The sequence below is a fragment of the Rhinopithecus bieti genome, unplaced genomic scaffold (assembly GCF_001698545.2).
Source record: "Rhinopithecus bieti isolate Rb0 unplaced genomic scaffold, ASM169854v2 scaffold_7648, whole genome shotgun sequence".
Classification (NCBI taxonomy): Eukaryota; Metazoa; Chordata; class Mammalia; order Primates; family Cercopithecidae; genus Rhinopithecus; species Rhinopithecus bieti.
In genome coordinates, this window is record NW_016805609.1 from 1,943,069 (window position 1) to 1,970,306 (window position 27,238).

The 27,238-nt window shown below is 37.5% G+C and overlaps 1 protein-coding gene across 21 annotated transcripts in view; it reads right to left on the bottom strand.

Moving 5' to 3' along the window:
- Positions 1-27,238, bottom strand: part of TRPM3 (transient receptor potential cation channel subfamily M member 3) — a 931,696-nt gene that overhangs the window by 141,899 nt on the left and 762,559 nt on the right. For all 21 annotated transcript variants that reach the window (XM_017873090.1, XM_017873069.1, XM_017873076.1 and 18 more), the window contains one exon: positions 14,455-14,527. In XM_017873090.1, the coding sequence (XP_017728579.1) occupies positions 14,455-14,527 (73 nt within the window). The remainder of the gene's footprint in view (positions 1-14,454; positions 14,528-27,238) is intronic.

Below are 27,238 nucleotides of genomic sequence, written 5' to 3' on the forward strand. Positions count from 1 at the left end.
ACAGAGTGAGACTCCGTCTCAAAAAAAAAAAAAATTAAATGTTTTATAGAATGTTGTTCTTTTTTTAATGGTTAAAACATTTTCTTTGATTTCTCTGAGGCTATTAATGAGAGTTTTGGTGAGTTTCCTTCTCCCTACATAGCTCTGTTTGCTCCACACCGCATCTCGCTGTTTGTCTCTCTCTCTCTTCTATGTTAGAGGTCTTTCCTATGTGTTTGGCAATCCTTGGTTATCTGTTCATATTTGAGAGTGGACACTAGAGTGCTACCTGGAAGCCCTGAGAACATAAGTAGAAATGATCAACTGTAAACTTAATGGTAAGATAAACTGGTTGGGCTTCTTATCTCGGAAATCTTTTGTGTTTGAGTGTCTTTAGGTCTTATTTCTTGGGAAGATCAAAGTTTACAGAAAAGGCTCCTTCCAATATTTTGCCCAGAGGATAAAGACCAAGCTACCAGCACACTGGGAACCAAGTTGGGGAAGAGGGCTGAAGTCTCAGCATCTAAAATGCATTAACTGATTTCATCTCCTTCCCCTCGCACGGCCCTCTTTCAGTGTTGTGGCCCAGGTCTCACTTTGTGCCTGGTTCCCCTAGACCAGAAAATCTGTTTTACTCTCTCTAGAGAATAAATATTTACTTTTTGATTGGAGTGGGCTTTGCAGAGTACAGGAGAGGATATGGCACTCTGGCTGCTTCTTTAAAAAGACAATAAATCTTTTATATTTTCTCTCTCTTCACTCTCTCTTTTTGAGTTTCTGGATGCCCCAATTTCTGGGCCTTTTGAGCATTTTGAAGTGTAAGTCAGTTTGATATCCGCTTAATATTCAGGTTTGTTTTCTGTCTGCCATTCTGCATTCTTATCTGCTTCTCATCGTCCATGTTAGAAATGCCTCACATCACTTCTGATCACATCCCATTGGTTGAAGCACACTCACATGGCCCCAACTTCTCTGCAAAGGAGGCTGGGATAGTTGGTCTTCCAGTGTGTAATAAGAGAAACCAGTGTGGTGAGCATAAAATACGGTTTCTGCTCTAATCCTTTTAATATAAAACTGGTCATGCTTGTTTGGAGGGGTCCAGAAGAGAATGACAGTAGATTCTTGTGTTTAGTAAACTATATTTATCCGGTAGTTTGTCTGTGCTATTTCATGCATCAAGAAAAGTTTAGTCATCATTGACTGTCCCAAACATGTCAAACATGGGGGTGGTCCTTAACAGTCGATCATGGTCATTGATGCTCAGAATGCAGAGCAAGTGTTCGGGACTCAGACAAACTGGGTTCATGTATAGATTCCATTAACTTCTAGCATGTGACCTTGGCCAAGATACTTAGTCTCTCCATGCCTCAGTTTCCTCAATTGTAAGATGGATGATACTGCTAGTACCTGCCCCATTGTGGTATTTGTGAGGATTAAAGTAGTTAATACTTAGAAACATAGTAACTTCTTTGTTACTATAGAAACATAGTTCCTTTAGAAACATAGTAGTTAATACTTAGAAACATAGTATTAAAGTACTTAATACTTAGAAACATAGTAACTTCTTTGTTACTATAGAAACAGTTACTTTAGAAACGCAGTAACTTCTTTGTTACTACAACAGTTGTTACTGTTGTATGTTAGATTTACTGTTGTTATATCTATTTTTTTCATGCTTAGCCAGGAGGAACATGCTTTTTTAAAATTAATGTAAGCTACTTATTTCAGAATTGTGCTGCTATCAATCTGATTATGTAATGCAGACTAGGCAGCAATTGATTTAATGAATGAAGCTGATTCATTGCCCTGAAGCAAGCCAAGAAAGAAAAGTATGATTCCATAGCCCTGCTGGGAAGTCGGCAGTGATGAGTTCCTCACAAGCCAAGAGGAGCTCAGAAGCGTTGGGATGGCAATTAGCTTACTGTGTAGATCACTAAACACAATGAGCTCTGATTCTGTGCCAGTTCTGAGGCATGAGAAAGTCACAGAGCACAAGGACGCCCAGCTTCTGTGTACCTAGGGGCTGGGGGTGACCACAGCTGCCATCAGAACTGGCTGCATGGTGCAGGGGGAAAATAATTGACCTGGGTGTCTGAAGACCTGGATTTCAGTTCTTCCTTCAAACACCAGCGGACACCTCTTAGTTCCCTAGATCCTTATAACTCTATTCAGCTTTCAAATTTCACAGTGAGACAATCTCATGGATATGGTCATAATCTTGAAAAATCTTCTAGGAATGTCCTAAGACTTGAGACTGGGGAACCCTGGTGTTCTTGGTCCTTGCAAGCACTTGAGTCTACATGTTGCAGCTTTTCTCCTGGCGGTTATGACCGTGAAGCAAAGAACACCATGCTCTCATCTTCTGAGGAGAGATGGGAGTCCAGGCCCCATTCTCTCACTTACTACCTGTATGCAAGAAGCTGAAGAAAGCTGAAGAAACCAGTCTCTCCTGTGAAATGCCACTGGAACTCTGCTTACGAAGAGGACTAACTTTGCAAAAATATCCTGCAAACCTGCTTAGAATAGATGAACCTTGAGGGCAGGGGTCAAAATATCAGAGGACAGGGATGAATTACTATGTCTGAAAAGAGAAGAGTAGTTTTATTTTTTCTTTTCTTTTCTTCTTCTTTTTTTTTTTTTCTTTTTGAGACAGCGTCTCCCTCTGTTGCCCAAGCTGGAATGCAGTGGTGTGATCACTGTGGCCTCAACCTCTCGGGTTCAAGCGATCCTCTCTCACCTCAGCCTCCTGAGTAGCTGGGACTACAGATGTGCACCACTATGCCTGGCTATTTAAAAAAAAAAATTTGTAGACATGGCATCTCACTATGTTTCCCAGGCTGGTCTCAAAGTGCTTGGCTCAAGCTATCCTCCTGCTTTGGCCTCCCAAAGTGCTAAGAGTACAGGTGTGAGCAACTGTGCCAGTTTGTTTAACTCTTAAAGGGAGCTGACTAATGGGAGAAGGGGTGGTGGTGGTAGTGGGGTGTGAGATAGTATGATAATGCGAAAAGTCACAGGTGAAATTTCTGTGGAAATTTCTGTTGGAAGATAGGGTTTGATCATACCTACCAGTTTGCCTGGACATTCTGATTCATTCCAGATGTTCTGGCATAATTATTAATACTGCCAACTTTCACGCCCAAGAAAGTGCCAGTTTGGAGGTAAATTATCTGGTAACCATTCCACAGAGTTGCGAAAATTAATGATAAAACTTGTATAAACATGCTTTGTGAATTACAAAGCACTGTACAAATAAAAGGAATTAAGGGACTTACTTTCTTTTATTGCATTCTCCTGTTAGAGACAAATGAATACGTCTAAAATTGTTACCTACTTTAGTCTGTTATTGGACTGAGATCTATTTGGATTTCCACGAAAATAAACCTGCAAGAAAATTAATTTCATTTTAAGGTAGCTTAGCATGTGCTCAACCGCTTTCTAGATTAAATTCCTTCCTGTGGTCTGTTCTGGATTCTCACACATATGCTAGAGGTTTTCTGCTGTTTGTTTGTTTGTTTGTTTGTTTTTCAAATTTATGAGTCCTTTCAAATTTGGCATTTTACAATTTTGATGGATTTTGAATATGGGGGATATCCTAATGTCCTAGGAAGCTTTAAAACCTATTTCAGATGGGAAAGGGTATACAACGATTATGTGTTCAGTATTTACCAGAAAGAAGGCAGAGTCGAGTGTCTGCCCTTAAAGAGCTAGCAGTAACCATCTCATGTGTCCCTTATATCAAACCATATGGGAGAGGTTTAATTGATTTCCCTTTTCACAGAGAAGGGAACTGAGGCACACAGAGCTTAGATAACTTGGTTAACTGGCCACAGCCAGTAAATAACTAGGATTTAAGAATATCTAACCTGAGCCAAAGCCTGTTGATCATTCATTCAGAAGTTACAAATATATACTGAATTCCGACTCTAAGCCAGGCACTGTGTATTTGAGTACATCGTGGTAAGTAAAACAGGTGTGGTCCTTATTTCTAGTTTGGCTTCATCATTATCAGTCAGGTTGTCCTCTATTAAATAGATATCCCAGATGCTTTGTTAAGTGCTTTGCTTGCGTTATCAATTAAAATTGTCACACCTATGTATTATTATTATTATTTCTATCTTATAGATGGGGAGACTGTGGCTCAATGAGGTCAAACAATTTGCAATCAGGGAGTAGGGATGCTTTGAATATGGTCATCACTCTCACTGGCTCACTGTGGTAAGTACCACACGCAGAGACTGTGGGTAGGAGTGGGAGCTGGGCTGAGAGGAGCCTAGTGGGGAAAGCCTGGAGCAACCTGACCCTTATGGAATCATTTTTAAAATAAGGAATAGACTTTGGTCTTGGAAAAAAAGTGTTAAAAATGTAATATCTTCACAAATTCTTGTCAAAATAATGAAGTACAAAACCATTAAAATTAAGAAAGGTAACAGTGATTATTATAATAAATAACCATTATATAGTAAGTAATGGTAGGTAATAAGTAATATATTTAGGTTTACCTAAAGTAAACTTTATGATTATGACTTGAGAGAATGTCTGAACCCTGATTAGTATTCATTTGACCCAGTTCCAGTTTTTATCTAATGAATGAAGAACGTGTTCCTGGAACATAGATTTATAGGTGCCTGCATTTGAGGCAAACTTGACATACTTTGCCCCTCAGTAGTTTTATTTATTTATTTATTTATTTATTTATTTATTTATTTGAGATGGAGTCTCGCTGTGTTGCCCAGGCTGGAGTGCAGTGGCACGATCTCAGCTCACTGCATCCTCCGTCACCCGGCTTCAAGCATTTCTCCTGCCTCAGCCTCCCCAGAAGCTGGGATTACAGGCATGTGCCACCACATCCAGCTAATTTTTTTTTTTTTCGTTTTTCTTTTTTTTTTTTTAGTAGAGACAGGGTTTCACCATGTTGGCCAGACTGGTCTTGAACTCCTGACCTCAAACGATATGCCTGCCTCAGTCTCCCAAAAGTACTTCTTCTAATATAATTGTAGAGATGTGTATTTCTTTTAGTTGCATTTAGTCTTATTAGCATCCTTTCTTTCCCCTTCTCCTGGTTTTAGAACCTCTGTTTTCATTGGGAACCAAAAACCCTGATATAAATACAGCTAACCCCATCTCTCATTCCACAGTCATAGGGATTCTCCAATTCTCCTGCCACAGTGATGGATTCAGGGATGGGTGTGGATCCAAGATGAACAAATTCAAGTCCTCCCAGGACCTTTCTGTTGCAGTTACCAGGAAAGATGTTTCCTTCTGATTGGGGTTTTCTCAGTTGCCTGCCTGGGTATGAGTCTGGACTGCTCATGGTCGCTCTGTCTAACCTATGTACAGATTAGTGTCCGAGAGATAGAGGACAGACTCCAATGACATCATTTGAGTCCTGGATGCCACTTTGCCTGAATTCAGTTTACCTTTAGACTTTGGTCATTCGAACTTACAAATCTGTTTTATTTGTTTTTGTTGGAGCTTGTTCAAATTGTGTTTCTGTTACTTGTAACTAGAACAATTCCCAGTTTCAGCCATATTCCACTGATGCTCTAACAATTTAAAAATAAAACAAGTATGAGATCACCCTTATTCTTGCCATTATATTAGATAAAACTGTGGGTATCCTAGTTTCTTCACTAAAATATTGGTTTTCTTTTTTTTTTTTTTTCTTTTTTCCTGTTTCTTCCTTAAGTTCTGGTGCATTTAGGATGGTATTCATGTCTTTGAATAATTACCAGTTGTACTTTTGTGGGGAGAGTGATGCCAGGAGGACTTCTGTTCCACCATCTTGCTGATGTTACTCTCCCTCACTAAAATATTGTGTGTGCAACTAAGGTCATCTGGGCAGCTGGTAAGTGCACTGAGAGTTTTAGAAAGAAGACATCCAGATCTGTTAATTACTCAAGATCCCCCAGAGGCACAGGTGCAAATACCTGTGCACCTGTGGCTTTGTGAAGCCAGGGAATCTTGTATCTTCCAAAGCCTAATGTATTCAACATAAAGAAAAATGGGTAGAAGTGAAGAGACATGGGTTTAAGATTTGACTCTGCCACTAACTTGACAAACTACCTTGAGTATCTTTCAGACTCTTTGGTTTCCATTTCCTAGTCTGTAAAATGCATGGAGTAGCAAGTGGGAAAGTGGGTATTGTGGCTTCCAGGTGGTTTTGGGATGAGGCAGCAACAAGAGGCACATGAAAGGCACTGGATTTGGGTGTTCCATGCCTGGACTCCAACATCTGATGACCAATTTGCTTCATGGCATCAAAGATAATGATTTGAATAAAGGGGTAAAATGGACCACCAAGAAACAAGTACATTTGGGGAAGCTTGATCTGCAAGTCAGAGGACACAAGGAAGCTAAAAGTGGCCTAAAGCAGAGAAAGGCTTAATAAATACTTTTGGAAAGACTCAACACTATAAACCTTACCTGGTGTTTAGTCCCTAACTAAAACACTTTGTTATCCACCTATAGTTTACCAGCCCACACAGTAATGTCCTAGGCACCTTTATGTCTAAAATAGATGGAAAATGTCTCACATTTTGGCTTTGTAGGTTGCTTTTGGACAAAATGTCATCTACTTTCATTTGTTCACTATTTAATAGCTATAAGACAGGCACAGTGGCTCACACCTGTAATCCCAGCACGTTGGGAGGCCGAGGTGGGTGGATCACAATGTCAGGAGTTCGAGACCAGCCTGTCCAACATAGTGAAACCCCATCTCTACTAAAAATACAAAAAATTAGCCAGGCATGGTGGTGGGCGCCTGTAATTCCAGTTACTCGGGAGGCTGAGGCAAGAGAATTGCTTGAACCTGGGAGATGGAAGTTTCAGTGAGCCAAGATCATGCCATTACACTCCATCCTGGGAGACCAGAGTGAAACTCCGTCTCAAAAAAAAAAAAAAAAAAAAAAAAAAAAAAAAAAAAAAAAAAAGAGCTATGGTAACTTTGTATCTCATAAAAATGTCAACAAGTATGTCTCTTTTATTGGCCTTATTTACGCTATATAAACAGTATAAGGTTAAGAAAATAATAATATTAAAAATAAAGCCATCATCCATGTGGTGTATTAAACTATCTGCCCACAGGAAAGAGGGTCAGCAAGTCTTGTACACATAATTAGAATTAATTTTTATTATCAAAGTTACATCATAATATATTCCCATGAAACCCATTCATGAATCATGAGAGGTTAAGCAAGGTAACTTCTCAGTAAACACTCTAGGATAAGTTAGTTGTTTATGAGAGCTACCTGATGCATGGAATTATTGGACATAAAATACTTCAGAACATATGCCAAAAGTTTTGCTTTACTAGGATTTAAGTTATTTTAAAAAATGAGATGAGGCAGCAAGAACAACTGCTTATTGATGACAGTACTAGTTTGTGATAGTAACTCTGCATTTTCTAGTTCATAGAGTTGGGAAACATGCAGTCAGAAGTCATTTCAAAACATTAGATATACAATTTTTTTTGAGAGAGAGATAGGGTCTTGCTGTCTTGCCCAGGCTGGAGTGCAATGGTGCAATCATGGCTTACTGCAGCCTTGACCTCCTGGGCTCAAGTGATCCTGTCACCTCAAACTCCCAAGTAGCTGAGACTACACGCATATTCCACCACTCAGGCTAATTTTTGTTTTTTTGTAGAAACAAAGTCTCACAGTGTTGCCCAGGCTAGTCTTGAACCCCCAGGCTCAAGCAATCCTCCTGCCTTGGCCTCTCAAAGTGCTGGGATTATAGGCATGAGTCATTGCACTCAGCATACATATTTCTATTATATATATATTTTATATATATATCCATTATATACATATATATATATATTTCCATTACAATTGTAATGGAAGATGGGTCAGAACATAGAGATTCTCATTATTTTGTGTGATCTAATCTAATCATCAATATGCTTTCCTAAAACTTTTCTAAAGTCATACAAAACATACTGGCTATTCTTTTTGCATTTCAATTTCAATTTCATTTCATTTTTATTTTTATTATTATTATTTTTTTGAGACAGAGTTTCACTCTTGTCACCTGGTCTGGAGTGCAATGGTGTGATCTCAGCTCACTGCAACCTCCACCTCCCAGGTTCAAGTGATTCTCCTGCCTCAGCCTCCCAAGTACCTGGGACTACAGTCATGCACCACCACGCTCTGCTAATTTTTGTATTTTTATAGAGGTGGGGTTTTGCCATTTGGCCAGGCTGGTCTTGAACTCCTGACCTCAGCTGATCCACTGGCCTCGGCCTCCCAAAGTGCCAGGATTACAGGTATGAGCCACCGTGCCAGGCCCATCTTATTTTTAAATTATTTTATAGTTTGAACAAATTTACAAATGGATATATTAGAAGTTATTCTCCATGTATCTATAATTAATTAATTATTGATAGCATTAATTATGTCTGAAGATCAGAAACACGTAAAATAAAATGATAGGAACTAGATAATTATCTCTGAAATAATAGTATGAGTCCATATGAAAATTTGATTTCATACAGTTTTTTCAGGTCTACATTCATGTCTCTTGCTTAGATACCCCAGTGATGGTTCTACTCATTTCTAAGATCAACAGCGATCAGCTATTATTCATATCTATGTGACTTCTAAAGATACTTTGCATACATATTACCTTTGCCTGTCATAGTCCTTTGAATATATATGTATTTGACCTTTAAAATTAATTCCAAAGATTGCTATCTCCTTTCATGCCTTTTTAGCATGAAAGAATTGTGGAGGTTTTTGATTACAATATGCCTCCTGCTCAGATTAATAATATGTGATAAGATATCATTCTTATTTCTCTCTCAACTTTTTTTCAAAGCCTAAAGGCCATACTTTATTCACGTTTTCTTAGTTTTTAACTTAATACCCTTTATTTTCTGCTCCGGAACCCATTCAAGAAACCACATTGTTCCTGCTGTGACAATTTCTCAGACTTCCCTTGTTTTTGATGACCTTGACATTTATGAGGAGAAACATATTGTTTTGGCACTCTCTTTTAGCTCTTTTGAAATGCTTTCCAGAAAAGAAAACAAGCAATAAAGGTTACTTTGTCCCTGCGCCTCAGATGGACTTCTTTACCAGTGAAGATTAAACCCAAAGTAAACAAATTTCTCATTTATGGAGGCCAGTGATCATCGCATATTACTCTTCGGTGCACATGTATGAATGAAGGTATACACTCCTGTGATCTGACTTTATACTGAATCCAAGGCCTATGAGATGAATGGCGGGAGTAATTTTATTCACAGAAAGGGTCCAGAGAGCACTTACAATAACTTCATTTGCTGTGAGTGGATATTTTCTGCCTTTGAAGCCTGGAGTAAGAGGTTTATGCTGTTGTATGACGGATGCTGACAGCATGGGGCTGCTGGGGGAGCAGACTGATAAACACCAAACAGTTTATTAAGTTAACTTTGGGCTCCTTTCTGGTGGAAGTTTTCTCTGGTTGTTGTGATTAAGGCAGGGCCAGCTGAGAGGAGGAGGTGGACAGAGGGATTAATGGACCTCCCTAAATTCTTGAGTTATTCTTCCCAAAGAATCTCTCAAAGCATCTGAGGTCCAGAAATATCAATGATGTTGGGGCTTAGAAAAATGATAGGCCAAACCTGCCTTAAGGCTAAACTGAAGGTCCCAGAAGCAGACTCAGAAGCAAAGTTTCTCTTTGATCTTCACCTGCCCTCCTGTCTATCACCTTTCATTCTCCCCCAAGGCAAGCCATAGAAACTGGAATCCCTCTTCCCCAAGGCAGGTCATAGAGACCAGAACCCCATTTTCCCTAAGCCAGTCATAAAACCTAAAGCTATTACACTAATCCCACCCCCCACCCACTTCTCCTGTCCTTCTGTGTCACAGCTGGCCATAACAAAATTAATACCCTTATTCTAGAAGAGATCTATCCCACACCTGGAAGGAAGTAAGGTAGGAGGCAGGACTTGACTCCAGAGGCAGGGCTTGGACACTGCACCAAAGGGAGAACTAGCTAAAACAGGGCCAGGGTGGAAGCAGCTTTCCATAAGACACGCCCTCCAGTGTGCCATGTTGGCTTACCATTGCTATGGCAACACCCAGGAGTTACCACCCCCTTCTATGACAATGAGCCAATGATGCAAAAGTTACCATCCTTTTCCTAGCAGCTTCTGCATAAACCACCCCTTAATCTACATATAATTAAGAGTGGGTACAAATATAACTACAAAACTGTCCTGAGCTGCTAATCTAAGCACACTGCCTATTGGGTAGCCCCACTCTGCAGGAGCAGTAACAGAGCTGTAACGGTGCCAGAGCTGTAACACTCCTTCTTCAATAAAGCTGGCTCACCCTTGAATTCTTTCCTGGGCAAAGCCAAGAACTGTCACGGGCTAAGTCCCACCTTGGGGCTTGCTTGTCCTGCATCAGCAGGAATGCTGCACAGAGAGGCCAAGAAGCATCTGATAAGACAGGCCTTGCTGGATTTCCCCTCTCAGTCTGTTAGTATTCCATCAGACTTTCTGTGTAATCATATTTCTACAGAGCTGTTCATACTTCACTGAGCCTAAGCATAAACATGAAAAGTTTTCTGTGTATCTTCAGGTCTTCATTCTGAAGGCTTGAATGTCACATAAAAATAAGATCAAACATATTTGTTATGCTTTTCTCTTGTTAATATACCTTTGTTACAGAAGTGTCAGCTCTGACCCTTAAGATGGAAAAGGGATCGCCCCTTTTCCACCCCTAAAATAAGGTAGCCTGTTTTAGCAAATAAAGATACAGGACTCCTAGTGAAGTTTGAATTTCAGGCAAATAATAAACAACTTTTCTTCTTCTTTTTTTTTTTAGTATAAGTGTGTCTCACTTGAGACTCACTTGAGACACACTTATAAGTATGATAAGTCCCCACTTGGGGGACAGACTTAATGCTCAAAAATTATTTGTTGTTTATCTGAAAATTCAAAGTTAACTGAATATCCTGGTGTGCGTGGCAGGGGCAGGGGAAGGCTAATGCAGGAGGAGAGTGCCCAGTCTCTGGCCTCAGACCACTGCCCTTGTGGACTGGTCCCATCATGTGAAGGACAAATGTGACATTGCCCATTCTCAAAAGCTACTCCAGGTCATCAGTTGAAGAAACTGTGGGCCTCTTACATCTCTGACTGAAACAGCATTCTTTCTTCTTTTTTCTTTTCTTTTTTTTTTTTTTTTCTTTCCTTTTTTTGGAGACAGTCTTGCGCTGTTGCCCAGGCTGGAGTGCAGTGGAGCAATCATGACTCACTGCAGCCTTGACCTTCTGGGCTCAAGTGCTACTCCCGCCTCAACTTCCCAAAGTGTTGCTGTTACAGGCATGAGCTTGGCCTGTAACAACATTCTGTTTGTCTCTCTCTTTCTTCATTTTTGGACAGACGCTGGATAAGTTTGTATAATATAAATAGTATCCTCTAATATAGAATATGCAGATCCCAAAGAAAATCAAACCCAACAGGATCAAAACAAGGAGCAGCAAAGAAATATTTTTCCCATGGTCACCTGGTTTCCTGTCCTTTTTTGTGGCCTCTGGATTTAGGGACCAGTGGGTCGTTTCCTGGCTTTCTCCTCTTTCTAACTTCTGGTTCTCTCAGAAATTTCTGATTCTGCAGAATAAAAACTGGACTGCACAAAGTTTCTACATGCATTAGATAATTGCAAACTAAATGTAAAAACTAAGTGTTGAACTATGTTACATGCCCACGCATAATTCAAAAAAAAGTAGGAAGAATAATTTAATAAATGTAAGAGTTTGAAACCAATATAAGTAGGCTCTTGGCCTCCGAAGAAGCCAGCAAAAGTACTGTGCTTGATTGCCTTTACAAATCAAATGGGTCAGTATCTGAGAGCATTTCAAAGCCTTCGCAAAATAGAGTTGACACATCATAATCTTTTAATGGCATATATTCCCATTAGCATCAACTGCTGCATAAATAATGTTCATTATGGTGATTAGAAATGTTAATTTCTTAGAGCAATCATAATTTTCTTTAATCTTCTGTGGCAGTGTTTTTTTAAACTGCAGGTTATGACTCATTTGTGGGTCGTGAAATCAATTTAGTGGGATATAATCAGCATTTAAAAGACTAGAAGAGATTGAATAGAAAATATCCAATTTCACTGCATATTGCAATTGCATATTGTCAATGTAAATATTACTTCATCTACTTTAATTTCAGTTTTCCAAATGCATATGTGTAACTATTTGGTTATAATATAAAATGTATTTCATATGTTATGTCATGCTGAAAAATGTTAGAAAACGACTATTCTATAAAACAATGAATAAATTCTAAGGCTGAGCCGAATGTGAATCACAACTTAAAGTCTCACAAAGTCATGAAAGAGGAAGAAAATATTTTCAGTAGAAGATATTATAATGGCCAATATGTTTTTATCAATAATTGGATCACTTTCCCATTTGCTATGAGTTTTGTTCAAGGTTGTAAATGTGGTGCTTCATTTCTTATCAGTGGGAAAGGGATGCTTTGTGTATCTCTAGGCATAAGTGAGGGCTATGGGGTCAGACTGTCTCTACCATTTACTGGCCAACTTATATTGAGCATGTTACTGAATTGCTCTATGCCCCAATCTCCTTATTTATAAAATAGAGCTTGTAAAATCTGGTAATTGAACTATTGTAAAGAATAAACAAATGTATACATGGAAAGGGTCCAACACAGTGTTTGGTGCAGAGTAAGTTCTCAATAAATGTCAGTTACTGACATTATTACTTTAAAATATCTTTATTTGAGAATGGCAAATATAGGGTAAGTTCTCTCAAATTTTTATTTTTGTCTCTGATAAGGGGAGAGTGGGGCCTGCAGTCTGCTTTGTGGTTCAGTCCATGCCTGGTCCCTGGTCCTGTGATTCTTCTGCAAAGCCTTTGTATTTCTTAGTTCATTGGGATAAAATGCTTTAGAGCAGCAGTTCTCAAGCTGGACACATGATATGATTCATGGGATTGCAAAACTTCTAAACTGCAATCAGGATTTTGAATGAATGTGTATATATACACTTGGAGAGTGGGTGAAGAGAACTGACAAACTAGTATTGTCAGACGGGTTACGTGGTATAGTGAAGAGTTAGACATACTTGGACCTAAGACCAAGCTTACTAAATAGCATTTTAACCTTTAGCGAGTTACTCAACTTCCTGTAGCTCAACTTACTCCATCTGTAAAATGGGGATTAAAAATAGCTCCTATATCATTTGGTTGTTGAAATAAATAATGTTTACAGTATTTGTAAAGAGTTTAGCACAGTAGCACATGATGGGTCCTCAAGAGAACATTAATAGTGGAAGAAAAGTAGATACACTGGAAAATAAATGAAATAGTTGGTATTCTGAGTTTTAATTTTGGAATGCTGAATCTATCACTGAATCATTGAGTAATTTATTAAACAAAACTCGTTTAATTTATTAAACAAATTTATTATTTGTTTTATTTATTAAACAAAACTTTATTTATTAAACAAAACTTGATTGAATGTTGCCATATGTTAAGGATTGTGTGAGATGTTAAGAAGGTAGTAATGAATGAGACACATTCTCTGCCCTATCTAGGGAGATGACAAACAGGTAGTGACCAACCATGATGCTACAGCAGACAAACAAACTATGGAGCTAAGAGAGAATGTAGGAGACATTTCTAACTTACAACCACATTCAACAAGGTCTGTAGTTTTGTTTTGTCTTATAGTTTTCAGTTTGAATTTCAGCACTGAACAGGGGAAACTTCCTTCTGTTTATTTTAACACTGCAAATTATTAGTCAAATGTAACGTACTTAGTAAAGCACAGGAAGGATTTAATCCACAGAACCTAAAGGAAACTGCTCTTCATATGGCTCCAAGGATGAGAACAGATAGATGAGGACTTTGTAGTATTGGCACTAGAGAACAGGACAAATACCCACCTTCAAAACAAGTTACAACTCAGAGTATTACCATTTTTGCCTTGACTTCCAGGAAGCTTAAATTTAATGCTCTATTATAACAAGTACAGTACCATAATGTTTTTCTTCTCCTTCCTCTCAATGGTTTTTAATTTTCCATTTTAATGTATTATTGTGTGTTTTAAGGTATTTATTATTGTGTGTATATATATCACACACACATATACACACACATATGCCATATCATATGGTTTTTGAAAGTAGATAGGGTAAAAATTACTATTAAATAACCTCAGATAACATTGCGTCTTACATATTATGTCAGCCTTTTAATTTATGTATGTTTATAAATCAATGGACATAACTAAACTGTAGCATATTTAAATCTTATAAAATTGTGTCACACTATAGCATCTATTCTAGGAGAATTTAATAGCAGTAATTGTCTTACAAGAGAGACCCCTATGTTACCAATAATTTATTGTGTCATAGTATCATTGGGATTATATCTATTATTAGGAGACATAAGGTCACTGTATTAATTCGTTTCAATTATTTTCGCACTCTCTGGACACAGAAACTCTTTTACCTTTGAGTAAAGCTGTCAGGATAGCTAAATCAATGTCCTGGTGTCCTTCTGATCCCATCCGAAATACCGTAATCTGCAATTTGAGACAAGGTGATCATTAGCAAAGCATTTTTCCCCCAAGAGAAATTAAATCAATGAGACCACATCTGAGCAGAGACTATCTCTATATCTACAAAGTAGATTCTTAGCCACAGGGCAAGCACACATAACAAGAACCCGATGAGAGGGCTCTGCGATTTATTAAGAGGGAGATGCCTCAGTAGTTTCCAAACACAGACCACTTATAGTTGCACTGATTATGGTCCTAACCATATGTCCCCCATTATGGTCTAATGGTTATGTTCCCCCAAAGTGCATATGTTGAAACCTACTCACCAATGTGATGGCTTTAGGAGGTGGGGTCTTTGGGAGGCCATTAGGTGATGATTAATAGTCATTATAAAATTAGTGCCATTATGAAAGGCCTCTCCCTTCCACCTTCCACCATGTGAGGACACAGCTAGACCTGCTGTTTATGAACCACTTGAATCTGTGCTGCCTTGATTTTGGACTTCTGAGCCTCCAGAACTGTATGAAATAAATTTCTGTTGTTTGTAAGCTACGCATTTTATAGTATTTTGTTATAGCAGCCTGAATAGACTAAGACAGGCTGCTCCCCCAATAAAAAAATAAAACTATGATTTTGGGGCCCTTGCTATGAGTCAGGCATAGCAATGCATATTTTAAAGTATGTTACCTTCCATTCTTTCTGGTTTTCTGTAAATACATAAAATAATTATATGAATTACGTGAGGATGGATATATATGACTATGTAATCTAAACACCATTAATATGAACATTTATATTAGATATAGATGGAGAAATTAATACAGCTAAGCTGTCCAGTTCCATAACTCCTAAATTGTACAGCACAGCTGGTCACAGACCCATTTAGTAGAGCAGAGGATACTTCAAGCAGAGTAAGTGGGTAAAGTCCATTACAGTGTTGGTGGAGTACATCTGACTTTGTATTTGGCCCTAGAACACTGAGATTGTCACAGAGTCCATAGATTGACTGATGTGGACAGACAGTGGCTGACATGATGGAGTATCATTTTGTACACAAACAACATAGTTATGTGGCCTCAGGCATAACTCTCAACTTCCAGGGCAGTGATAACTAATGGCAGAGAAAGAGGGAAAGGAAAAGTTTCAAACAATGCTTAACAATAATGAAGAGTTTGTTTTCCAAGTCAGAGGAGGCTATAGGAAAAAAGCCAAAATATTGCTTGAATATCTACATTGAGTTATTATAGTACTCAACTGTTTCATGCCTCAAGCTTATCTCTAGAATGAGATAATAATAATGCTTATTTATTTCCAACTACATAGGAAGTAAACAATCAGATTTGCTAATCTGTAAGTCTAAGTTTTATCACTGTGGTAGTGAGAATAGACACACAGAACCATAGACTGTTAATTAGTTGCCTCAGAACACTTCTAGTTCATCACCTAAAGACAAGGTAACTTGTTTAAGGTCACACAATGAGCTAGAAGAACAGCTGTGATTGGAATTGAATAGCTCTCACCTTTATAACTTGGGCCTTAAATATTGGGGAAAAAATAAGCAGAGGGAAGAATAAGATAATATGAACACTTGACTCTCGTACCTGTTTATGTCCTAAGGTCAGAGTCTGGGAGAAGGGTAAGGCAGAAATTGCAAATTGAAATGCCTTTATAGATATTTGAACTAAAAACTTTTTTTTTTTTTTTTTGAGACAGGGTCTTGTTCTGTCACTCAGGCTGGAGTACAGTGGTACGATCATAGCTGACTGCAGCCTCAATCTCCTGGGTTCAAATGATCCTTCTACTTCAGCCTTCTGAGTAGCTGAGATTACAGGCATGTGCCACCATGCCTAGCTTCCTTCCTTCCTTTCCTTCCTTTTCTCTCTTTCTGTCTCTCTGTCTCTCCATTTTTTTTTTTTTTTTTTTTTTTTTGGTAGAGATGGGGTTTTATTATGTTGCCCAGGCTGGTCTTGGACTCCTGGTCTTGGCCTCCCAAAGTGCTGGGATTATAGGTGTGAGCCACCATGTACGGCCCTGATCAAAACCCTTAAAAAATATAAAGAGCCAAACAAACTCCATCTATCTGCTATGTTTGGATCACAGGTTATAGTTGTGATCTCTTCTGGTAAGGACCATCAGGTGGAGGTATGTCCCAATTCAATTAAATTTTCCAGAAATCTGCTTCTGCATAACCACAGGTTTGGCCAAGACGCCATCTGGACATTATTCCAAACAGCTATTAATACCCCCACAGTTTCCACTTGAAAGTTGAGAGGGAACTATTCTAACCTCTGAACTCAGGAAGGGATTCCCGAATTAAGGGGAAAATTTGGTGTTCACTGGAGAAAGAACCAGGGGACAGAGGTGAAATTTTGGCTGGCCCTTTAAGTCAGCTCTTTAAGCCACGGCTGGCTATGGTCTGAAAGATACTATCATGTATCATGTACTTAGCTGGCAGCAAATTGAGGACACTCAGGATAACATCAGAGTTCATTGTTCAGAATTAAGAAATTAGGCATCAAATGGAATTCCTTAACGATCTGACCTGTTCTGCTGATGACTAAAGTTTTGCTTCATAAAGGTCACATTTCAGATGGAAATTCTTCTGAGGCAACAAATAGATAACATTAAATTTACCCTGAAATACAAGATTATCAGGTTTTCCTAGCAACAGATTTGAGGTTGGGGAAAAGAAGATGGATAAATGTGGTGTTTCTAAAGGGTTTCGGAGGAAAGGGCCTTGGAATATTATGGTAAAACAGGGCTTCACAGTTTTTCTGGAAAACCAATGTGGGGGCAATTGTTGCTCCCCTGTTCATGCCCCATCCTTGTCCTGGTTTCAGAACCAAAGCACCTGGGAGTGACCCAGGGTGTGGGAGGAACGATGTCTTAAAAAGAGGAAAAGGGAGGACCAAGGGGAGACTGGAGGCTCCAAAGACAAAGTTACATTATAATCTTGCCTGGACTGACCTGAGACACTATGTATTCATCACCACTCCATTTTATTTTATTTGAAATTTGAATTTTAAAATATTAATTACACACCTTTTATATAAGCTTCAGAAAAAAAAGTCAAAGAAGAAAACTAAGGCCTTCCTTTCCTATCACCCCTCAGTGTTGGCAGAGATGGAAAAAACAGGTATTCTTAAATATTCTTTGAGGGAATGTGAATTAAAATAGTAGTTTTGGGAGATGATATGTTGACATAAAATTCCTTGATTTTGATGCGTTATTGTTAGCAACACTGGATCTCATTTGCTAATATTTTATTTAGGATTTTTGCAATGATGTTTGTGAGTGAGGTTGGTACATGCCACCAGCCTTATCTGGTTTGGGTATTAGAGTTACTCTAACTTGCTGAGTTGTGAACGTTTTCCCCTTAATGTAGCAGAATAGTCCCTATAACAAAGGAATTCACCACTTGTGGCAGAGTTAGTAGGATGTTTATATGCTATTTGGTGCTGGACCATTTTTACGGATAGATTGCTGATCATCTTTATAATTTATTCACCACTTACTGATCACTTTAGATTTTCTGCCTCTCCTTGACTAAAGTTCATGTTTTTCTAGATAATTGAGCATTTCATCAACATTTTGCTAAATGTTCCTTTTAGGATGAACTAAAATATTAGCAAATAAGATCCAGTATTGTTAAGAATATCAAAATCAAGAAATTTTATGTTGACATATCATATCCCAAAATTTCAAAATTTCACATTTATTGTTGTTTAGTTGTACATAGAATTCTCTTACTGTTTTAAAATCTCTTTTATATCTAGAATTATATGGCAATTTTTTCATTTCTCTCTATTTTTCACTATATCTAAATCATGGTCATTTCAAAGAATCAGTTTTTCATTGTATTGATCAATATTATTATTATTGTTATTTTCTGAGACAAGGTCTCACTCTATTGTTCAGGCTGGAGTGCAGTGGCGTGATCATAGCTCACTATAACCTTGAACTCCTGGACTCAAGTGATCCTCCCACCTCAGCCTCCTGAGTAGCCGGGACTACAGTCATGCACCACCACTCTTTCCTAGATATTTAACTTTTTTAGAGATGGGGGTCTCACTATGTTGTCCAGACCGATCTCAAACTCTTGGATTTAATCCATCCTCACACCTTGGGATGTGATTGGGATTACAGGAATGAGCACCATGCCCGGCCCAATATTATTCTATACAGTTTAAAGTATTATCTTTTATCATTACCCATTCATTTCTTCTACTTTTGCTTCCTTAGCTGTTCTTTTCCTAGAATCTTAAGTTGACTTCCTAGTCAATTTATTCTTGTTCTTTCTTGTTTTCTAATTAATGCATTTAAAATTATGTATCTCACATTTTTTATATGCACTTTGTCATTTTCATTCATTTTAAATGTAATTTATTTCCTTTTACTAAAATTGTGTTTTAATATTACAGTGGATTTCCATATATCCTATAAATTACCTAACCATATACATATATATGTTTATATGTTTAGGTATATTTATATATATGGGCATATATGTGTAGATATACATATTAATATATTACATATATTAATATATGTAATATATACATATGTATAACCACATATATACACATGCATATGTAAACCACATATATGTATATATACATATAATTTGTATATGTAATATATTAATATTTTATAATTTTTTGTATTAATAGTTTATATTTTTATAATATTTTGTATACATACACACAAATTATATATGTATATATACANTATATATGTTTATATGTTTAGGTATATTTATATATATGGGCATATATGTGTAGATATACATATTAATATATTACATATATTAATATATGTAATATATACATATGTATAACCACATATATACACATGCATATGTAAACCACATATATGTATATATACATATAATTTGTATATGTAATATATTAATATTTTATAATTTTTTGTATTAATAGTTTATATTTTTATAATATTTTGTATACATACACACAAATTATATATGTATATATACATATACAAATTATATATGTATATATACATATATACAAATTATATGTATATATGTATATATACAAATATATTATTATTATATATATACACACATATATCATTTGTTGCCTGCAGAATATTTTATTATATGCATGTACCATGACTTCTGCTAATGAACATTTGGATCATTTTCAATCTTTTGCTATTACAAACGCCGTTGAAGTGAATATCTGTGTATGCACATGGGTGAGTATATCAGTAAAATAAACTTTGTAGATATGGAATTTCTTAACTTATTAGCTACTCTGAGGGGGGTTCTTAAATTTGTTACTCTGATTTTGTTCTCAGGGCCCTTTCCTGTTCCCTGTCTTTATTTTGATTCTGTATGGTAACTGAAATAACTGTTCACAGTGTATACTTTTCTCCTAGAATAATTTGGAAACCCCTACCTCCTTCTCTCCCACCCTCCCTTCCTCTATTTTTTTTTTTTTTTTTTGAGACAGGGTCTCACTCTGTCTTCCAGGATGGAGTGCATGATCTTGGCTCACTGCAGCCTCGACCTCCCAAGGCTCAGATGATCCTTCTGCTTCAGCCTCCTGAATAACTGGGGCTACAGGTGCACACCACCATGTCACGCTAATTTTTGTATGTTTTTTAGAAACAAGGTTTCACCCGGGCTCAAGTGATCTGCCCATCTTGCCTCCCAAAGTGTTGGGATCATGGGCATCAGCCACTGTGCTGGATCTGAAACTCTAGTTTCTATACCTGCTTTAACATTCCAGAAACTGCTAAAAATTTCTTGTCTCACAATATGGGATACTTTACCCTCTCCCTTCGTGCTGAGCACTTATAGAGTCTGCTTAGGATGGAGATATATACATATATATTTTTATACATATATGATTTTGTCTTTTTGTGTCATTTGAGGATGAGGAGCAGGAAGGGAGATAGGCATATATGCTCATTCTATCAAATCTCACCAATATGAATTTTAATAGAAAAATATTTTAAATTGGGTAGAAGTTATTAATTAAATTATTTTGTAGGTGATTTAGTAAAGTCTGATGTTTATTTACTATAAAATTGGTATTTTCAACATGCACCCTAAAACTTCTGGATGTTTGCAATGTGGTTGGTGATCTTATCAAAGCACTATGGAATACAGTGAGATTATTCTTCAAAATCCCAAAAAACTCAACATCAAAACATTTTGTTAAAAAACCTCTTTTCCTCCAAATTCAGTTTGATATCTTATATCTTCCGCTCTCTTGTGGACAGATCACCTTAGCCTAAATGGAATTTTGATTTTCATGTTGAAGGGAAGCAAAATCTTTCAAACTGATATGGTCCCCTTTTCTCCATCCCACCAACCTGCCTGCCAACCAGCTTTCGTGTGTATGTGCTTGCTTTCATTTTGTGCCCCCTTAAAAGTCAGAAATCTGCACATCATACTTGTCACCCTCACCCTCTTGCATGTAGTTTGTTATTGGACATATTTATTGAGTATCTCTTCTGTACCAGGCACCATTTAGGTGCTGGGGATGAAGCAGCAAACCACACTGACAACAACTCCCTGCCTTCACAGAGCCTATGTTCTAGAAAGGGAAGATGGAGTGAAAGTAAGTAAAACATATGATCTGCCAGACAGTGAAAAGTTCTCTGCCACATGGCTTCTTCCTCCTAGCTACTTCTTTTTCTCTGTCCTCACTTCCACAGCCTTTGTTCAGCCTGCAGCATCTACTATTACAGTCCTTTTTTTTGCTAGTCTTCTTGATTCTGGTCCTGTCCATCTATCCTTTCATTCTAGTCTCTGCTGCTGTTCAGGCCATCTTCCATGCCTGATTATATCACTCTGTGTATTAGAACATTTTAAAGTGGCCTTCATTCCCTATGACATAAAGCTAAACATTCTTAGCAGGGCATTCAAAGACTGCTGATGTCACACTCCCAACACTTAAAATATTTCTTTTAATTTTTATTTCAATAGTTTTTGGAGTGCAGGTGGTCTTTGGTTACATGGATTATCTGTAGATAGTGGTGATTTCTGAGATTTTAGTGCACCTGTGATCTGAGCAGTGTACATTGTACCCAACATATAGTCTGTCATCCATCACCATTATCCAAACCTTCCCTCATGAGTCCCCTTAGTCCATTACATTGTACTTATGCCTTTGCATCCTTATAGCTTAGCTCCCACTTATTAGTGAAAACACATGAGACTTGGTTTTTCATCAACCCTTTCTTTGGTCTTATCTCTTGCTGATTGCACTCCCACCACCATAGCATGACCCAGTCCCACATACCAGATGCCCTAGTTGTGCTGAACATCTTACTTCTGTCAGGATCCTTTATGTTGTCTCTAGCCTATCTGTCTTTGTTCATTCAGTTCCTCGCTGAAATACCCTTCCCTCTTCTTGGTGAACAAACTAGAAGCCTTTCACTAGATATGTGCCATTTAAGAAGTTCTTTTCTATAATATAACCAGGATCCAACCCTTGCTTTCTCTTTGTGCCCCTATGATTCTCTAAGCTTAAGGCATTCTAGGATCCCACTTCTACTCCTTCATTACTTCCATTTGCACACATGTCTCTGCATTGAAGAGAGGTTTATTTGCAGTCAGGAGTCCTAGTCCTTGCTCAGTAAGCATTTGTTGCGTACATGAATTACTACCAAGTGGTTGTGTTTAGGAGACTGGTTTGAAAGAAGCAAACATTAAAAATGAGTACCTTCAACACAAGAACGGTAACATAGCAAAGTGAATGGGGTGTATTAGGCCATAGACCAAGAGTGTCTCACAAGTGTCAAGAACCAATTTTAACACAAGAGTCTGCTGAACACTCTATTATTGTTCAAGGGTCAATCACTTAGTCAAGCATTATGTGATAGAAAGTGGGCTGCCTGAGGTTAGACATTATTTTAAAAATTTTGGGGGGGTAATTGCATGGGTAAATATGTATTTTGCTATTATTTAAAACTATTTAAAAGACAACTGACTTTTACAATAATAATAATACATTTTAGAATTTATAACATATATAAGTAAAATGTATTATAGCATTAGCATAAAGGCAGGGAAAGGCAACAGAAGGGCACAATTTTAAGGTTTTTACACTATCCATGAATACTGAAAAGTAGACTGTGAAAAGTTATGCTGTGGGTCCCAAAGCAACAACTACAGTAACCATCACTAAATTACTTTTTAAAAAACAACAAAAGAGATGAAGTGAAATAATAATAGTCCCAAAGAAGACACAGAAAAAGAAGTAACAAAACACAGATGGAACCAATAAGAGGATGATAGGCTATTTTTTGAGACTTGGTATGAGTGTGACATTTTTGAGCCATAGGCAGCACTAAGGCATGTTTCACTAATACATTTGAAACTTTGGTTCCATATAGTTTAAACTTTAAGACTCAAAGCAGGAATATATTACAGAGAAACCAAGAAGAAACGTGGAAACAATTTTATGTTTGAAAAGAGTTTGGTTCATTTTCTAAGAAACAAATAGGCATATTCACCACCTAAATAACAAAACATAGTATATGTGGCTGAGTTAGTCATGGACTTTCCATTTCTAAAACTCAGCAGGTCTTACAGTTAAATAAGGATATAAAAAATATTGGGACAATGAAATTGACTCACTTTCAAGGTATCTATTAATTAGCTTAATTTGTGATTTATATATATGCCACAGTGAGCAATGAATCCATGAAAATAGAGATGAAGATTGAGTAGAGCTTTTGAAAATGAAAATAACCATGATATTAGAGTGAAAAGCATCTATAAGCTGCAGGGACACTTTGGTTCAATCTATCAAATTGTAGAATTGTAGATTGTAGAAATCATTTCATGCTGTGTTAGATATGTAAGAAATGATATCTGAGTTTGACAAATGGTTTGTAACATGTCTGAGAAGTTTGGAAATATACTCAGAGCTATACGATAGATAATCAACAAAGACAGTTCTTATCATCTAAGAATTTAGAAAAGTCCACCTATAATCATGTTAACAATAGGCTTGAGGACACTAAAAATGGTACATCTTGGGCTTTCATAAACTAATCTCTGAAATGTTTCCTATTTTCCTATTCAGTTTTTTTCATAGAATCTGGCAATGTGTTTCCCAAGGATAGAGGCAGGGAAACAGGAAGAGAATTAGACTCAGTAAGCAATTCAGTCACTACAATGAAATAACTTTTATTTATTTATTTTTATTTATGTATGTATTTATTTTTATTGTGCCCACTCCTCCCAACAGCACCACCAGGGCTGGGGAGGAGCTAATGCAGTGACTTTTAAAAGCCACCAGTTTAGCATAATGTTTCCTGGATGAATCATCAGTATTTAAAATAACTTGAAATAGTGGCGCAAGTAATAGAAAACACAAAAATCTATGTTCATCAAGATATGAAATGATACAAAATTTTTGATAGGGATCCAAACAGGGTTCCTGATTGGCAATGAAAAGCCTGTAAGCGCATACTAGCTTCAGTTTCTCTTTGGCATAAAGTTGACTCGGTACAGGGAAGAAAACAATGCCAGCTTGATGAATAGAATACTATGCATCTAAAACATATTCATATTCGATTTTCAGTCTTTGAGAAAAACTTTCTTTGGTTGATGAAATTCTTAAAGTTAACATTTTGCCAAAGAGACTGACTTCTAGAAATGAACATGATGATTTATATGGAGAAGGAAAGGAAATTAGAGAAAATCAGGAAACGCAAACACACCTGGAAATGAGCAAACAAAAGATCAGTGGAAAGCGATATGCCAAATTTCCACTAGAAAATTAAAATCAGATAAGTTCAATTATTTGTCACCAAGTTCCACATAAATTATATATTGATTTATCATGTAATATCTTTGAACAAGCCTCACAGTTTTAGATCGAAGTGGGTGAATTAAAAGTGATGCTAGGGAGATAGAAATTGGTTGAAACTGACATGATTCTAGCATGTCTTATAAGACTTTCATGTATGAATTTATACATTAGAAAAAAATAAGCGATTATTTGACTTTCAAAAGGATATTTTATTTTACAATGGACCTGTCAGTTTATTTGAAAGGTGCATTACATCTAACTTTAGAAGACATAGTTTGATTTAGGTTACTTTAAGTAGGAGATTGTCTTATAGATTCAAGCACACTCACAGCACCACTTAACTCAGCTCTATACTCTCCCAAGAGATCATCATGGATGAACAACTTGGCAATTAGTGAAGAATGCCAGAGAATGATAGGGGTTTTGCTTTTGACTCTAATCCCTCATTCCTTTTTTCCCTTCTTCCTCCCACCATCATTTAAGAACATTGGAGTTTGTTTCTCCTCCCAAGAAATGCAGTTCAGAGGCTAGAGGTCTACAGGTTCCAACACAGAAAATCATTACTTTTTTCTTATTATAAGAGAAATACATACTTATCATTAAAAATTGTAGAAAGTTTAGAAAAGATGAATGAAAATAATTCCCCAAACCTGAAGACCTCAAAGACACTACTGAGACTACTGAGGATATTTTGGCATGCTTCCTTTTGGATGTCCAAGGGAGAGTATACAGTAATGGGTTCTTAGCTCCTGTTTCTGGTTGGGCCTGTAAAGCCCCTTCCTCATCCCTCTTTTCCTCTTATCACTAGAGAAAGAAACTGAAATCCGTGGCTTCAGGCTGCTAAAAGCCTAAAACAAAACAAAACAGAACAACAGAAACAAAATAAGGTGGGTTAGACAAGCTTGCAGGGCTTTCTTTTTTACCCTCTGCCATAGGCAGAGTTTGTGGGGGAAGAGGGAGAGCATATTTGTGAAATACTAGTTTGTAGTCTCATTTTCTTCTCCATGAACATTATCACCAAGCACTTTTCTGTATTCTTGGGAATTCTTCAAAACATAATTTTTAATGTTTGCAGAGTAGTTTGTCCAGTAGATGTGTTATAGTTCACTTAATATCCCCATTGCTGGACACTTACAAAGTTTCTAAATGTTTCATATAAATAATAGTGTGATGAACATCTTTATGTATGAGTCCTGCTCTATATTTAGCATTTAGATTTAAAAATAACTCCTGGAAGTTTGGGGCTTTTGTCATAAATGACCTCATAGCTAGAAATGAGTATTTTAGCAAATAAAAGCAAGTTACGGTAAAAGGAAGCTTGTGTTGTCCTTGAACCAGATTTGCTGTGATGGCACTCCAGTCCCATTAGTGAAAGTCCTAGTGAGAGGTGATTGCTCTAAAACGGCACTGCAAAACACAGGCCTGTGTATACGTTGAGAATGTAGCCTTTATACTTCAAGGCGGAGGAGCCATGCGCAGAATCAGCTCTTATTCCTCTCTATTTGCACTACTACCAACTGCCAGAATGAGCTTAAGCTCTCGTTTCTTGGAAAAGGGGTCCTGAAAAAACATATTGACTTTGTCACTCTCTCCTATTTTCACTTTCCTGATTTTTGCTTTAGCACTTTGAATGCTGCATATGGCTTATGCAGTGCAGAGATGGCTTATATTACTGGAGGGGCAAATGAAATCATTCAGTGAACATGAGGTTTGGATTTTCTTTTTAAGCACATATGACATACCACAGTGAGAAAATTTTAAAATATGGGTCAGTCACTCAAGCAAGCCTCCCTGGACCTATGATTGACATATGCTTCATACTTGAGAGAGCAGTCTTTGATCCTAAGGTGACATGTCGGGAGGACAGGAGAAAGCAGCTCTACTGATTTTGTGATGAGGGTAAAAAAGGGAAACAGGTGAAAATTCTTCATCTAGTAATTCTACAGGGAAAGTTCATTGAGGTTCTCTAGGGGGTTGGAACTAGATGACAACGTGTCGTCTACTCTTCCCTGCTTTCAATCCGTTTCCTGGCAATTGATGTTACCTCTTTCACTGATCACAAAACTGTGTAATGTATCTCATTAGATGCTAACGTGACAGATGCGACAGGTCCAGCAATATTTCCAGAAGCTTCTTTATATATCTCATGGCCTTGGCTAGCAGAATTCAGAATATTTGTTACCTACCATCTTGTCAGCCAACCAGATGGCTGAAAAAATTAGTAGACATCCCTCTGAGGAGGAACACCCAGAACCACAGATAGTTCTTCCGGGCCAACACCATATGGATTTCTTATTGGGTTGTAAACATTTTTAGCTCTTTTTTTTTTTTTTTTTTTGACATTCTGTCATATTTTTTCATCATTACAAGATGGAACTATATTTTTTGTACTTCCTCTTCATGTTTGTCAGGACATCAAATACTTCTGTAGCTTGAGCCCTTCCTCAAGAAACTATCACCAGGGGAGAGAGTGTCATGAAGGCATCATAAAGTGCTTTAGACAGAGAAGTTTTCTTACCTCCCTACTCAAACTAGTCCAGTTCCCCGGTGACAATTTTAACATGTTCCAGTTGGTAGACCAGATGCCCTTGGTTTACCTCTCTGGGGATGTGCCCACCAGGAAGTCATACCATTTGTTACCAGGCCAATGTTACCCTTATTTCACTTGGGTGGGGCAACCCTGAATCAGAACCAGCGAAGGGACCTTTGAGGTTACGAAGAATAGCAGTTTGGATTTTCTGTTTACTTTAGGAAAAGATACATTTTACTTTTTCTGCCCTTCCTGCCCAACTATGAAGAATACTAGAGACAAACATCCTATTGGCAGGGTGTATAAGCTGGCTGAGGGCCAGGGACATGCCTTCTTGCCCCTTTGGCACCTTAGCTGGCTTTCTGCACCTTGCCTGGTGGAGCAGTGGGAGAGAGCTGCTTAAATAAC